This window comes from Saimiri boliviensis, chromosome 10 (assembly GCF_048565385.1).
Source record: "Saimiri boliviensis isolate mSaiBol1 chromosome 10, mSaiBol1.pri, whole genome shotgun sequence".
In the NCBI taxonomy this organism is placed as follows: Eukaryota; Metazoa; Chordata; class Mammalia; order Primates; family Cebidae; genus Saimiri; species Saimiri boliviensis.
The window spans coordinates 95,469,840-95,485,306 of NC_133458.1; the positions used below are offsets into that span (position 1 = coordinate 95,469,840).

Here is a 15,467-nt window from a genome sequence, read left to right on the forward strand (position 1 = left end):
AAAATGAGACCTAAAATGTATTCCAGCTATTAAATACAACCTAGCTGAGACAATGCATCTTGTAGTTTTTGAAGAAAAAGGAATTGATATTGATAGTGAAAACATAAAATAAAAATAATAATGACTCAAATTGCAGTCAGGAAAATCAGGTTGTTGGAGATCACGCAAAACTCATGATTACAGAAGCTACACCCTGTAAGATTTGGTACAAATGAAAACTGCTCAATGACTCAACATTTTTTCAATGTTTGTACGAAAAATAATTTGTGTCAATAAAGATATTTTCAATAAAATAACGATGGAAAAAATAGAATTGTTTTCTTTAGGACATTCAGCTTAATGACATTTATTCTAAAAAAATTATTTTAAAAATTTGTCAGTGTGGCTATTATTCTGATTACAATTTTTAATTTTTTTTTTTTTTTGAGACAGAGTCTTCCTCTGTCACTCAATCTGGAGTGCTGTGGCACGATCTCAGCTCACTGCAACCTCCACATCCAGGGTTCAAGCGATTCTCATGCCTCTGACTCCTGAGTAGTTGGGATCACAGGAGTGTGCCAGTGTGCCTGGCTAATTTTTGTATTTTTAGTAGAGATAAGGTTTCACCATGTGACCATGTTGGTCTTGAACTCCTGGCCTCAAGTCATTCACCTGCCTCAGCCTCCCAAAGTGCTGAGATTACAGGCGTGGGCCACTGCGACCCCCCAAAATTTTAAATTTCTAAATATGGAGTCAAAACTTCCTTAGGGCTGGCATGTAAGAACAAAATGTCCTACATTTCTAATGCAGTGACATCATCAACTCAGATAATGAACAGCAACTTTAATATTTGGAGAAAGATCCCAAAAGGGTGGCCTTGAGAGTGAAGGCCATGGGTTGTCAACAGAAAAGGAGAAAGAGGACTCAACTTCTGGGACCCAGAGATAACACTAGTAAGGGTTCATGGTCAATGCCAGTGCGGAGGCTACCCATGACTTTGGTTATCATGTAGCCTGAGACTTACATTTTGTGTATATTTCTCTCCATATCGGTGGAAGGAGATAGGTCTGTGTGTGTGTGTGTGTGTGTGTACATATATATACACACACGTACATATATATGTACACACATATTATATATATGTGCACACACACACATATATACACACACAATTATACACACACACACACCTATGTAAGTGTGAGAGCATTTCCTGAAACTCACAACACTATTCTTCATTGGTTGCTAACTGAGCCCCTCTGGGCATTCATAAGATGTAGATATTTTAGATTTTTGTTAGATGATATCTTAGAAATAAGGTAGTCCAAATCGTGCATTTACAGACAACTTCCAAATTTTACAGAAGCTCAGAAAGTCTTTTCAGATTACATCACAAGGCAGTGTCTGATCCTTAAAATTGCACCAATACTAAAGACTTGTTACCTTCTAGGTCAGAACCAACAAGGAGGATCCAGAAGCACTCATTCTTCACCGGATCTTGGAAGGCTGGCAGGGGCTGCATTTGATTTCTCTGGGCGTGGGTTGATGTGAATACATGGGGAAAATTACCCTCTCTCTCGCTATCCTGCTACTCCCCTAGGAGAGCTGTCATTCCTTTAAGTGGGCATTTTAGGTAACCATCCAGAGACACGTCTGCTTTGGTTTCAGTTTTTTAAATTAAGAGCTATAGTGTTTGGCTGCGAGTGAGGTTGCCTTTTTGGCAGACACTTACTTATGCTCCTGTTTTGTGTGTCTAATGCTGAAAAGCAAATCCATGGCTCAGGTCCATTTTCTTCATTATCAGACACTTGACATTTGGACAGTATTCTTAGAGCCAAGCCTCACAGAGAATGCCTTTGTTCACACAGGAGCGCTTTTCCCTCCTCCTAACCCTATCTCCACAAACCAGCCCAAACCAAAGCTGAGGCACTAAGCGGGAAGGATCTCTGCCAACAGTTTAAAATCACCTACACGAAATGCAGATCCCTTGCTGCGTGGCGAAACACTCCCTATCACAAACATATGTGGGCCTTGCTTCTTTTGTTACTTGTTTTTTGGCAGCCAGAGAAGTACCATTTCATCTCTAAATGTGTTTCACATTCACAAGAAGAGTCAGCGAGTTTAGTGTGATATTTGCCACCAGTTTCTGACTGGTGGCCAATTCCTTTTCCCACCTCTGTGGGACATGTCGCCCTGAAGCAGCAATCTGGCCTCCCAAGCTGGACATTTTATGCAAAGAGCCAAGCAGGACACATGTGGAATGCCAGGCATGGGAGCATTTCACATGGCTGGTCCAGGGGATATAAAATAACAGGTGGTGGAGGCAGCCATCAAAGAGTCTTGAGGAGATCCTGTGTATGCCTGGTGAGATTTTCATCACAAAGTAGTGTAGCAGATGGTAGGAGGTGACATGTCCATCACTCCCTAGTAGCTCAACATTCAAATATGTCCTTAATGGCTGAATATTAATATTCCAACTTTCTCTTATAGGTTGATTTTCAATAAACCTATTTTCCTAGATTTTTGACTATTACTATTTGTAATTTTCTCTTTGTTATATGTACTCTTGTAAGCAATCCAGGGTAATAATAAAAACAAAAATAGCAAAATTTACTATGAGCCAGAAATTGCTCTAAGCTTATTAACATATCCAAACCCTCTCAACAGTCCTATGAGGATACCAAACTGGATAGCTTAAACAACAGGAATTTATTTCTCCCATTGGATGCATATATTAGAAATAAAGCTAAAAATTCATGTTGTTTTTAAAAAAAGAATAGTAAATCACACATAATAAAAAGAACAGCAGAAAGATAATAAAGCAACAAATTAATAAAACAGAAAGCAAAAATATAATAGAGAAAATCAACAAAGATAAAAACTGGTTCTTTGAGAAGAATAAAACTGTTAAACCTTAGGCAAGAGAGACACTAATTACTAAAAACACCAGAGATGTTAAGAAACATCAAGTGATATTAAGATGATGTGACAGGCCGGGCGCAGTGGCTCATGCCTGTAGTCCCAGAGTGCTGGGACTACAGGCAGATTACTTGAAGTTAGGAGTTCAAGAACAGCCTGGCCAACAAGGCGTAACCCTGTCTCGACTAAAAACTACAAAAAAATAGCCAGGCGTATTGGCGCGCTCCTGTAGTCCCAGCTACTTGGGAGGCTGAGACATGAGAATCACTTGAACTTAGAAGGTGGAGGTTGCAGTGAGCCAAGATCATGCCACTGTACTCCAGCCTGGGCAGACAGAGTAGGACTCTGTCTCAAAAAACAAACAAACAAAAAAAGATGATGTTATAAAAGCAACATTATGTCAATGAATCTGAAATTTTGGATTAAATAGATTAATTCCTGAAAAAAAATTACAACCTATGAAAACTGACACATGAAGAAACAGAAAAGGTAATTAATCCCATACCTATTTTAGAAATTGAATCTCCAATTGCAAACCTTCCTCTGGAGGTGCTTCAAGATGGCTGCCTGGGGCACCTGGCTCTCACCTCCTCCAAAAAGAAGGTCCAGAATGGCAAGCAGATAATGTCAAATATAACCTCTAGCGAAAACAGTGGAACTCAGCAGCAAAGTGGGAACTTCTGAGGCATAGAAGGAAAGGGAAATGAAGCAGCTGACCCAGCCAAGATCAATTCAGAGCCAGGGAAAACTCCTCCCAGTGTGGGGAAAAGGTAAGTGAGAGATCCCCAACAGTTGGCAGCCCGTATTCCCACCACAGACTCCTACAATTGTAGCCACAGGAGAGCCCCTCAGCCCTCACAAGCTCTGATACTAGTATAAAGAGATGTCTGGAGTCCATGTAATGACATTATTCGGGAGAGGAAGTTCACATTGGGTCCCACATATCCTCTGAGATCCAAGCAGCTACAGCATGCTGCCATCTGAGAGCTCAGCCCCCCACAGACTACATCACACCTTGGGGCCCAATACCCCCTACATATCTACATCCATGAACCCCTGTAGACATTCCCCTACATCTACCCAAAGGGTTACAGCATCACGATGGTGGCTGGAGCCAGCAGTGCAGGTGGGTCCCCAGAACTTTACCTCATGCAATGTCTTATGCCCCAAGAAATGGATAGTGAAGCACACTAGGGAGGCTGCCCTAGGGATTAAGGGAGCCAAAGCATGCACTCTCTACAGCCTGAGAGCTGCCTGCCTGAGGCTGTTGCCACTGACATCAAATCCTTATCCTCCAGCAGCAGGGCTGCGGCACACCTGCACATATCTTAAGGGGGTCTGGGAACTGGCTCATCCAGACAATGTCCCAGGACCTGAGGACAGGCCCATCCAGCCTGTCTCTTGGCCCAAGGGCACCATCCAAGGTCCTAGAGATCATTCTGGTCTGCCTGCCACAGCTGGTGCTTACACATACCATTAGGAAGTCTAAAAACAGGTCTGCCTGACTGCCACCACTGCCAGTTCCAACACACGTCATCTGGGAACCAGAAGATCAATCTGCCACCTCCACTGGCACTGGTACCCACATGCACCATCAGAGTACCTAAAGACACCCGCTGCTACTACCACTGGCATCCTAGTGTGCCATTCAAAGGCCTGAGGATTGATCCAATCCACACACTGCCACAGGTACCACCCCTATGTGCCATCTAAGGGCCTGAGCACAGGCCTGCCTCATCCAGCACTGCCTTCGCCTGTGCCCATACACAATGTCCAGGAGTCTGGGGATTGATCTACCCCATCCACTGACATTGGCATGCATACACACCTTCCATGGAACTGAAGATGGGTCCACACAGGATGCTAGTGCCTGTGCATATTGTCTGGGAGCCTAGAAATTGATCAGCCCTGCCTGCCACTGCCTTTGTATGCACACACCACTGAGGGGCCTGAGGACAGCTCCAGCTCGCCTGGCACCACCCTCACCACTGCCTGTGGGCACTGTTCAGAGGCCTGGGAATAGGCCTGCCTTGCTCATCCACACCTGGGGGTGCTAAAAACAGGCCTCCACAGCCTGCCAGTGCATATGTGCAATTAGCCAGAGGTCTAGAGATCAGTATACCTTGCCCACCAATGCTGGAGCCCATACATCCCTTCCAGGGACATGAGGATGTCCAGGGACCTGAGGATGGTCTGCTGCCATCACCTCCACTAGCACTCACCTGCATATGCCCAACCTTGGGGCTACGGGACTGGCCCACCCAGTTTGCTACCATCAATGCTAGTGCCCACTGCTGCTATTGCCATTGAGGACACCACACACACTGCCCAGCAGTTGAGCGATCCACTTGCCAGCCTGACCCACTACTGCCACTGCCAACACTTCAGTAAGCCACCTGGAGGCCTGTATTGGTCTATTCTTATGGTGCTATTAAAGATACACCCAAGACTGGATAACTTATAAAGGAAAGAGGTTTAATGGACTCACAGTTCCATATGGCTGGGGAGGCCTCACAATCATGGTGTGCAGACAAAGGAGAAGCAAAGGCCCATCTCACATGGAAGCAGGCAAGAGAGCTTGTGTAGAGGAACTCCTCTTTATAAAACCATCAGATCTCACGAGACTTATTCACTATCACGAGAACTGCAGGGGAAAGACTTGCCCCCATGATTCAATTACCACCCACGGGGTCCCTCCCATGACATGGGGATTATGGGACCTACAATTCAAGATGAGATTTGGGTGGGGACACAGCCAAATAATATGAAGGCCCAAGGATCAGCCCACTCAGACCTGCTTCTACCCCACAGAAGCCAACTGGTAACCCAAGAAACAGCATGCTCAGTCTGTTGCCACAATCACTAATGCCAAATAACCGTCCTACCTGGTGTCCCAATCTATAGCAAAGCCTCACTACAGCATCCACTAACAACCACAGCCTAACCCAGTGAGGAACTCAAAGATACCACTGACACTGACTATAGCTGAAGAAGTCATCTGAAGACTACATTACTGTGTCCACCAAAAATCAAAACTGAAGTGCACTATACAACCAACACTATAGATACAACTGTAGGAAAACATCTTTTCTACAAGAGTCAATTCAAAAAATCGGAAGGGACTGTTACACCAGATTCACAGTTATCAATGTAAAAACACACAAACATGAAAAAGCAAGGAAATGTGACATGTGTAAAGAAACAATAACTCTCTAGCAACAGATTTCAGTGAAAAATCTACGACATTTCTGGAAAAGATTTCAAAATGGTGTTATTAAAGAAGCTCAGTGAGATACAAGGTAACATAGATAAATAAGACAAAGAAATCAGAAAAACAGTTCATAATCAGAATGAGAAATTCATAAAAGATATATCATAAAAAAGAATCAATCAAATTCTGTAACTGAATAATTCGATGAATGAAACAAAAAATATAATCAAGAGTTTCAATACTAGACTAGATCAGGCAGAATAAATACTTTTTGAACTAGAAGAAAGGTCTTTTGAAGTAACTCACATAAAAAAGTACATATATATATAAAGATTAATAAAGAACAAAGAAAGCCTACATGACATATGAAACACCATAAAGCAGGCAAGCAAATACTCACATTTTGAGTGTTTCAGGAGAATAAGAGACAAGCAAAGGCATAGAAAGCTTACTTAGTGACATTACAGCCGAAAACTTCCCAAGTCTTGCAAGAGATATAGGCATCCAGAATAGGAAGCTCAATAATCTCTAAATGGATTCAATCCAAAAATGTCTTCTCCAAGGCATATTACAGTGAGACTGTCAAAAGTCAAAGAAAGAATTCCAATATCCGCAAGAGAAAATTGTCAAGGCACGTATAAGGAAATCCCCATCAGATTAACAGTTTTCTCATCAGAAACTTATAGGGCAGGAGAAAATGAGAAGATACATTCAAAGCACTGAATGATATATTCCAAATGCTGAAAGAACAAAACTGACAACCAAGATTACTATACCTAGAACAGCCATCCTTCAAAAAAGGACAAAGAAAGTCTTTGCGAGACAAACAAAAAGTGAGGAAATTCATTCCCAGTTGGACTGGCCCTACAAGAAATGTTTAAGGGAGTCCTATGTCTGGAAGTGAAAGGACGATACCTACCATCAAGAAAACATGAACATGGATGTGAGGGCGATCTGGTTGTGACATCTGTCACCCCACTGATCGCCAGGGTTGATTTGGCTGATCTGGCTGGCTAGGCGGGTGTCCCCTTCCTCCCTCACTGCTCCATGTGCATCCTTCCCGAACCTGTGCGCTCAGTCAAAGAGGACGCCCATCCCCAATAGAGGAGGACCGGTCTTCAGCCAAGGGTATACGAGTAGCTGTGCTCCCCCTGCTAGAACCTCCAAATGAGCTCTCAAGAAAACATGAACATATAAACTCACTGGCTTCTCACAAATGAGAATGAGAGAAGATTCAACTGTTACCGCTATAGAAAACTGTTAAACTACAATGATAAGTAATAAGAGAAGAAGAGGGGAATAAAGGATATACAAAACAACCAGAAAACAATGAACAAAATGGCAGAAATAAGTTCTCATCAATCAATAATAACCATGAATGCAAATGGATTAAATTCTCCACTTAAAATACATAAACTGGCTGAATGGATTAAAAAAAAAAAAACAACAACCGTGATCTAACTCCATGCTACTGTGTTAGGCCATTCCTTCATCACAATAAAAACATACCTAAGGTTAGGCAATTTATAAAGAGGTTTAATCAGCTCACAATTCTGTAGGCTATACAAACATGGCACCAACATTTCCTCAGATTCTGATGAGGACTTCAGGAGGCTTACAATTATGGCAGAAGGCAAAGTGGAAGCACATGTTTCACATGACAAGAGCAGAAACGAGAGAGAGAGGAAGAGGTCCCAGACACTGTTAAATAACCAGGTCTCACATGAACTAACTGAGTGAAAACTCACTTGTCACCAAGGGGCTGATGCAAAGCCATTCATGAGGCATCTTCCTCATCATCTAATCACCTCCCACCAGGCCCCATCCCCAATACTGGAAATCACATTTCATCAGGAGACTTCGAAGGGACAAATCTCCAAACCGTATCAGCTACCTACAAGAAACTCATATCAGCTGCAAAGACACACAGAGACTGAAATAAAGGAATAAAAAATGATACTCCATGTAAACAGAAACCAAAAGTGAGGAGCAGCCATACTTATGTCAGATAAAATAGATTTCAGTATAAAAACTGTAAAAAGAGAAAAAGTTGTCAACTTAGCAAATGGATATAACCACTCCAATTATATTAAATATATGCAGCCAAGACTGGAGCACCCAAATATATAAAGCGAATAGTATTAAATCTAAAGGAGAGATAGGCTCCAATACAATAATAGTTGAGGACTTCAACAAACAGTCTCAAAACTGTCCATGATCTAGACAGAAAAATAAGCAAAAAACATCAGATTTAAACTGCACTTTAGACAAAATAGAACAGACATTTACAGAACATATTATCCAACAGCTGCATAATGTACTTTTTTCTCATCAGCACATGAAACAATCTCCAGGAGAGATCATTTGTTATGCCATTAAACAAGTCTCAACAAATGTAAAATAATCAGAATCATATCAAGTACCTTCTAAGACTACAATGGAATTAAACTAGAAATCAATACCAAGGAAAACTTTGGAAACTGTACAAATACATGAAAATTAAAAACATACTCCTGAATGACCATGGAATCAATTAAGAAGTGAAGAAGAAAATTTAAAAATTTCTTTAAACAAATGACAAGAGAGATGCAAAATACCATAACCTATAGGATACAGCAAAAGTGGTGTTAAGATGGAAGTTTACAGTAATAAATACCTCCATCAAAAAAGTAGAAAGAAATTATATACACACCTAAAGGTGCATCTTTAAAAAAATAGAAAAGCAAGAACAAACCAAACCTAATTTCTTTTGTTCTAAATCCAAAATTGTAACAAAAGAAATAATAAAAATCAGAGCAGAACTAAATGAAATAGAACTTAAAAAGAAGTACAATGAATCAGTGAAACAAAAAGCATGTTTTTAAAAAAGATAAATAAAATCAATAAAGTAGACTAGGTTAGACTAATCAAGAAAAAAGAGAAAACCCAAATCAATAAAATCAGAAATGAAAAAGGAGACATTACAACTGATACCACAGAAATACAAAGGATCATCAGACTATTATGGACAACTTTAGCCTAACAAACTAGAAAACCTAGGGGAATGGATACATTTTTGGACATATACAGCTGACCAAAATTGAACCAGGAAGATATAAAAAACTTAAACAGACCAATCAAGAATAATGAGATTGAATCAGTAATAAAAATTCTCCCAACAAAATAAAGTACAGGACTGAATGGCTTTTCTGCCAAATTCTACCAAACTTATATGGAAGAGTGAATACAAATTCTTTTCAAATTAATTCTTTAAAATTAAAAAGGAGGGAATTTTTTTCTAATTTATTCTACACGGCTATCATCTGAATACCAAAACCAGATAAGGTCATACACAAAAAGAAAACTACAGGCCAATCTCCTTAATGAATATAGATGTAAAAGTCCTCAACAAAATATTAGCAAACAGAATCCAACAACACATCAAGAAGATAATACACCATAATCAAGTGGAATTTATCCCAGAAATGCAAGGATGGTTCAATATATGCAAATCAATAACCATGACACATCACATCAACAGAATAAAAGACAAAAACTGTAAGTTAATCTCAATAGATTAAGAAGAATATTTGATAAAATCCAACATCCTTTCATGATAAAAACTGTCAACAAATCAGGCATAGAAGGAACATACCTCAACATAATAAAGGCCATATATGACAAACATCATCATACCAAATAGGGAAAAGTTGAAAGCATTTCCTCTAAGAATTGGAACAAGATACGAATGTCCCCTTTCACCATTCTTTGTCAAAATAATACCAGAAGCTAGCCAGAGCAATAGAGTAAGAAAAAGAAACAAAAGGCATCCATACTGAAAAATAACAAGTCAAACTGTTCTCTTTGCAGATGACATGATCTCTTCTTTTTTTCCAAATACTTTTTCTGTTTTCCCTTTCTTTTTAAAATTGTATTTTAAGTTGTGGGATACATGTGCAGAACATGCAGTTTTGTTACATAGGTATACATATGCCATGGTAGTTGGCTGCACCCATCACCCTGTCATCTACATTAGGTATATCTCCTAGTGCTATCCCTCTCCTAACCCCACCCCTGCCACCCCCCAACAGACCCCAGTACATGATGTTCCCCTCCCCATATCCATGGGTTCTCATTGTTTAACTCCCACTTATGAGTGAGAACATAGGGTGTTGGGTTTTCTGTTCTTGCAACGGTTTGCTGAGGATGATGGTTTCCAGCATCATTCATGTCCCTGCAAAGGACATAAACTCATCCTTTTTATGGCTGCATAGTATTCCTTGATGTATATGTGCCACATTTTCTTTATCCAATCTATTATTAATGGGCATTTCAGTTGGTGCCAAGTCTTTGCTATTGTGAACAGTGCTGCAATAACATATGTGTGCATGTGTCTTTATAATAGAATGATTTATAATTTTTTGGGTATATACCCAGTAATGGGATTGCGGGGTCAAATGGTCTTTTTAGTTCTACATCCTTGAGGAATTGCCACACTGTCTTCCACAATAGTTGAACTAATTTACACTCCCATCAACAGTGTAAAAACGTTCCTATTTCTCCACATCCTCACCAGCATCTGTTGCCTCCTGACTTTTTAATGATCGCCATTCTAACTGGTATGAGATGGTATCTCAATGTGGTTTTAATTTGCACTTCTCTAATGACCAGTGATAATCAGCTTTTTTTCATGTTTGTTGCCTGCATAAATGTCTCCTTTTCAGAAGTGTCTATTCCTATCCTTTGCCCACTTTTTGATGAGGTTGTTTTTTTCCTGTAAATTTAGATTCTGGATATTAGCCTATTGTCAGATGGGTAGACTGCAAAATTTTTCGCCCATTCTGTAGGTTGCCTGTTCACTCTGATGATAGTTTCTTTTGCTGTGCAGAAGTTCTTTAGTTTAAGTGGATCCCATTTGTCTATTTTGGCTTTTGTTGTCATTGCTTTTGATATTTGAGTCATAAAGCCTTTGCCCATGCCTGAATTTTACTGCCTAGGTTTTCTTCTAGGGTTTTTATGGTTTTAGGTCTTATGTTTACATCTTTAATCCATCTTGAGTTAATTTTTGTATAAGGTGTAAGGAAGGGAGCGAGTTTCAGCTTTCTGCATATGGCTAGCCAGTTTTCCCAAAACCATTTATTATATAAGAAATCCTTTCCCCATTGCTTGTTTTTGTCAGGTCTGCCAATGATTAGATGGTTTTAGGTGTGTGGCATTATTTCTGAGACCTCTGTCCTGTTCCATTGGTCTATAGATCTGTTTAGGTGCCAGTACCATGCTGTTTTGGTTACCCTAGCCTTGCAGTATAGTTTGAAGTCAGGTAGTGTGATGTTTCCAGCTTTGTTTTTCTGTTTTGTTTTGGTTTTTGCTTAGAATTGTCTTGGCTATGTGGGCTTTTTGGTGGTCCCATATGAAATTTAAGGTGTTTTCTTCCAACTCTGTGAAGAAAGTCAACGGTAGCTTGTTGGGGATAGCATTTAATCTGCAGATTACTTTGGGCAATATGACCAATTTCACAGTATCAATTCTTCCTAACCATGACCAGTGAATGTTTTTTCATCTGTTTGTGCCCTCTCTTATTTCCTTGAGCAGTGGTTTGTAGATCTCCTTGAAGAGGTCCTTCACATCCCTTGAAAGTTGTATTCCAAGGTATTTAATTCTCTTTGTAACAACTGTGAATGGAATTCCATTCATGATTTGGCTGTTTTATATACAAAAACCTAAAGACTCCACCAAAAACCTTTTAGAACTCATAAATGGATTCAATAAAGTTGTAGGATACAAATCAACATGGAAAAATCACTAGCATTTGTATATACCAATAATGAACTAGTTAAGAAAGAAATCAAGAAAGCAATCTCATTTATGATAGCTACAAAATAAATAATCAATCTTAAAATAAATTTAATCAAGGAGGTGAAAGATCTCTACAAGGAAAACGATAAAACACAGATGTAAGAAATTGAAGAGGACACAAACAAATGGAAAGACACCTCATGCTCATGGATTGGAAAAATTAATATTGTTAAATGATCATACTGACTAAAGCAATCTACAGATTCAATGCATAACTATTAAAATACCAATGGCGTTTGTCACAGAAATAGAAAAAAAGTTCTAAAATTCTTATGGACCACAAAAGACCCCATATAGTCAAAGCAATACTGAGCAAAAATAACAAAGCTGGAGGCATCACACTACCTGATTTCAAAATATACTACAAATCAATAATAACCAAAACAGCAAGGTATTAGTATAAAAACAGGCACATAGACCAGTGGCACAGAATGGGAAACCCAGAAATAAATCCATGTATTTATAGCCAAATAATCTTTGACAAAGCTGACAAGAACATATACTGGGGAAAGGACACCCTCTTCAATGAATGGTGCTGGGTAAACTGGGATCCACATGCAGAACAATGAAACTAAACCCCTATCTCTCACCATATACATGAAAAATAAGCTCAAAAACTAAACCCCTATCTTTCACCATATACATGTAAAATAAGCTCAAAATGGATTAAAGACTTAAACATAAGACCTAAAATAATAAAACCGCTATAAGAAAACAGGGGAAATACTTGAGGACACTGGTGTAGGTAAAACTTTTATGGCCAAGACCCCAAAAGCAAAGGCAACAAAACAAAAAATAGACAAATGGGTCTACATTAAACTAAAAAGTTTCTACATAGCAAAAGGAACAATAGAGTGAAGAGTGAATGGGAGAAAGCATCTGCCAAGTATCCATCTGACAAAAGACAAATATCCAGAAGATACAAGGAATTCAAGCAACTGAAGAACACAAAATACAAATAATACTATTAAAAAGTGAGAAAAGGATCTTAATAGACATTTCTCAAAAGGAGACACACAAGTGCTGGACAGGCATATGGAAAAATGCCCAGCAGCACTAATCACCAAGGAAATGCAAATTAAAACCACAAAGAGGTATCATCTCATTGGAGTTAGAAAGGCTATTACCAAGAAGACAAAAAGCAGCAGATGCTGATGAGGATGCAGAGAAAAGAAACTCATACACTATTAAGTGGGAATGTAAATGAGTATGGCCATTATGGAAAATAATATGGATGTTTCTCAAGAAACTACAAATGGAACTACCGTACACTGCAGCAATTCCTCTACTTGGTATTTAAAGGAAAATAAATCAGTATATCAAAGGAATATCTGCACCCCATGTTTATTACAGCACTATTTACAATAGCCATGACATGAAGTCACCCTAAGTATTCATCAACAGATGAATGGATTTTAAAATGTGGCATATACACACAATGGAATATTATTAAGCCATAAAAAAGAACAAAATCCTATCACATGCAGTGACATGGATGGAACTGGAGGTCATTATGTTAAATGAAATAAGCCAGGCATGGAAAGACAAATACTGTATTTCTCACTCATATGTGGGAGCTTAAAAGTTGATTTCATAGAGGCAGAAAATAGAATGATAGTTGCCAGAGGCTGGGAAGTGGGGATGGGTGGGAAGATGAAGAGAGATTGGTTAATAGGTGCAAACAGTTAGCTAGAAGGAATTCTTGTGTTCAATAGTACAGTAGAGTGACTATAATTAACAACAACATATTGCATATTTCAAAACAGCTAGAAGAGATTTGAAATATTCCCAATATAACAAAATGATACATGTTTGAGGTGACATATATCCTAAATACCCTGATTTATCATTAACATTAAATGCACTTATCAAAATATTACATGTATTCTATAAATATATACACTTACTATATATCAACAAAGACAAAACCCTTCCCTCAAGGAAATCTCCATACCCAGATGGCTTCACCAATAAATTCTCTAACACTTATTAAAAAGATACTGTTTCCAACAATAGAAAGAGGAAATACTTCCCAACTTAATTTATGAAGCCAGCATAAGTATGATTCCAAAACTTGAAGAGAACATGGCAAGAAAGGAAGATGAGGAGAGTAACGTCTGACCCCAAAATGGAGGCTGCACTAGGGTATCAGCTAGAGAGATTTTGTCCTGAGGCTCCATGTATAATATAAAAATATGATCATACATTTGCCAAATGAAATTGTATTAAAACTTCCTCTTATAATTTGTCAACCTCTCTCCCCAAATAGACTGCAATTCTCTCATTAATGACTTGCCTCTTTGGACTGAATACTGTCTTTTTAATGAATTGTCTCCTTACCTCTTAAACAACACCTAAATTTTTTTCTCTGGTTTTATATTTAGTCCTATGTATGTATGATCTCAGACCACTCTTCTCTGTGGGAAATAGGGCCACAGAAGACACATGTTGGCTGTTTCATGGCTTTGCTTAAGGTCAGCCATGTCTTACTGGCATTCAGGCTTTCTTTTCAATCCCACTCTCCCATTTCTACAACCTGCCCGCCCCCAAGCATCTTCCTACCTGATGGAAGTCACCCACTTGCCGGATGTAACCAGCCACTTCATTATCAGATTTAAAGATCTTCCAAACTTTTCTTTCTGCCTCCTTGTATTCCTGGGATCCTTTCCAGTCCATGCCCATCAAGGAGCGCTCTATCAGAGCGGCTGGCACAACAATGTCCAGTTGGCCATTGTAGATCAGAACCTGAAATGAAATCAAGTCATCAGCAAATGCAAGATTCAGGAGGTGAAGCTCATGAATTGAGCTAGGTGTAGTGATCTAGCAAGGGAGAAAAGGAGACACGAATCTCTCTGAGATTTTCTTCTAGTTAGCCATAAAAACAACAATCTGAAATAAACTCAAGCCTTATCTCTACCATTGCATTCTTCATAGTAATCTGCACAAAGGACTCTCTTGGTTCAAAAACATTACTGTTGTATCACCCGGTGATACATACATACAGTTTTACTTGGATTTATGGCTATGCTGAGAAGGAAGACTGTGGTTACATTTTAGTGGAACTAAGGAATACTACACCCTGGGATTTTCATGAAGTCTGCATTTAATTAACTTCAACTTCAGGCACTGCAGTCAATAGCAATCCGGGCATTCTCTTGGGTATTGCTAATCCATAATGTTCTCCTCTCCCACATTGATTTCTATGGCAAGTATAATTTTTTGCAGCAGCAGCAGCAGCAGCAGAGAATCAGGTACCTCAAACTTGTTTCTTATTGGAAGCAACTACGCCTGCCATGCCACTTGCAAAACTTACTTTTAAAATATATGATAGCTACTTGTCAACAGAGAGGAATGTTCTTTCTTCCTAGAATACAATTTTGTGTGTATGTCAAACTGATGGTTATCAAAGGAAAAACAACACTGAGGCAACTCTTGTCTTTAACCCTAAAACAATTCTCAATTCCACTTGAAAAAAGAATTCAGATAATACCCAGTTCTGCTAAAGTTGTGGAACTAATGGGAA

The 15,467-nt window shown here is 39.1% G+C and overlaps 1 protein-coding gene across 2 annotated transcripts in view; it reads right to left on the reverse strand.

The window, feature by feature from the left end:
- CPVL (carboxypeptidase vitellogenic like) overlaps positions 1 to 15,467 on the reverse strand; it is a 202,148-nt gene that overhangs the window by 21,818 nt on the left and 164,863 nt on the right. For both annotated transcript variants that reach the window (XM_074379889.1, XM_074379888.1), the window contains one exon: positions 14,507 to 14,689. In XM_074379889.1, the coding sequence (XP_074235990.1) occupies positions 14,507 to 14,689 (183 nt within the window). The remainder of the gene's footprint in view (positions 1 to 14,506; positions 14,690 to 15,467) is intronic.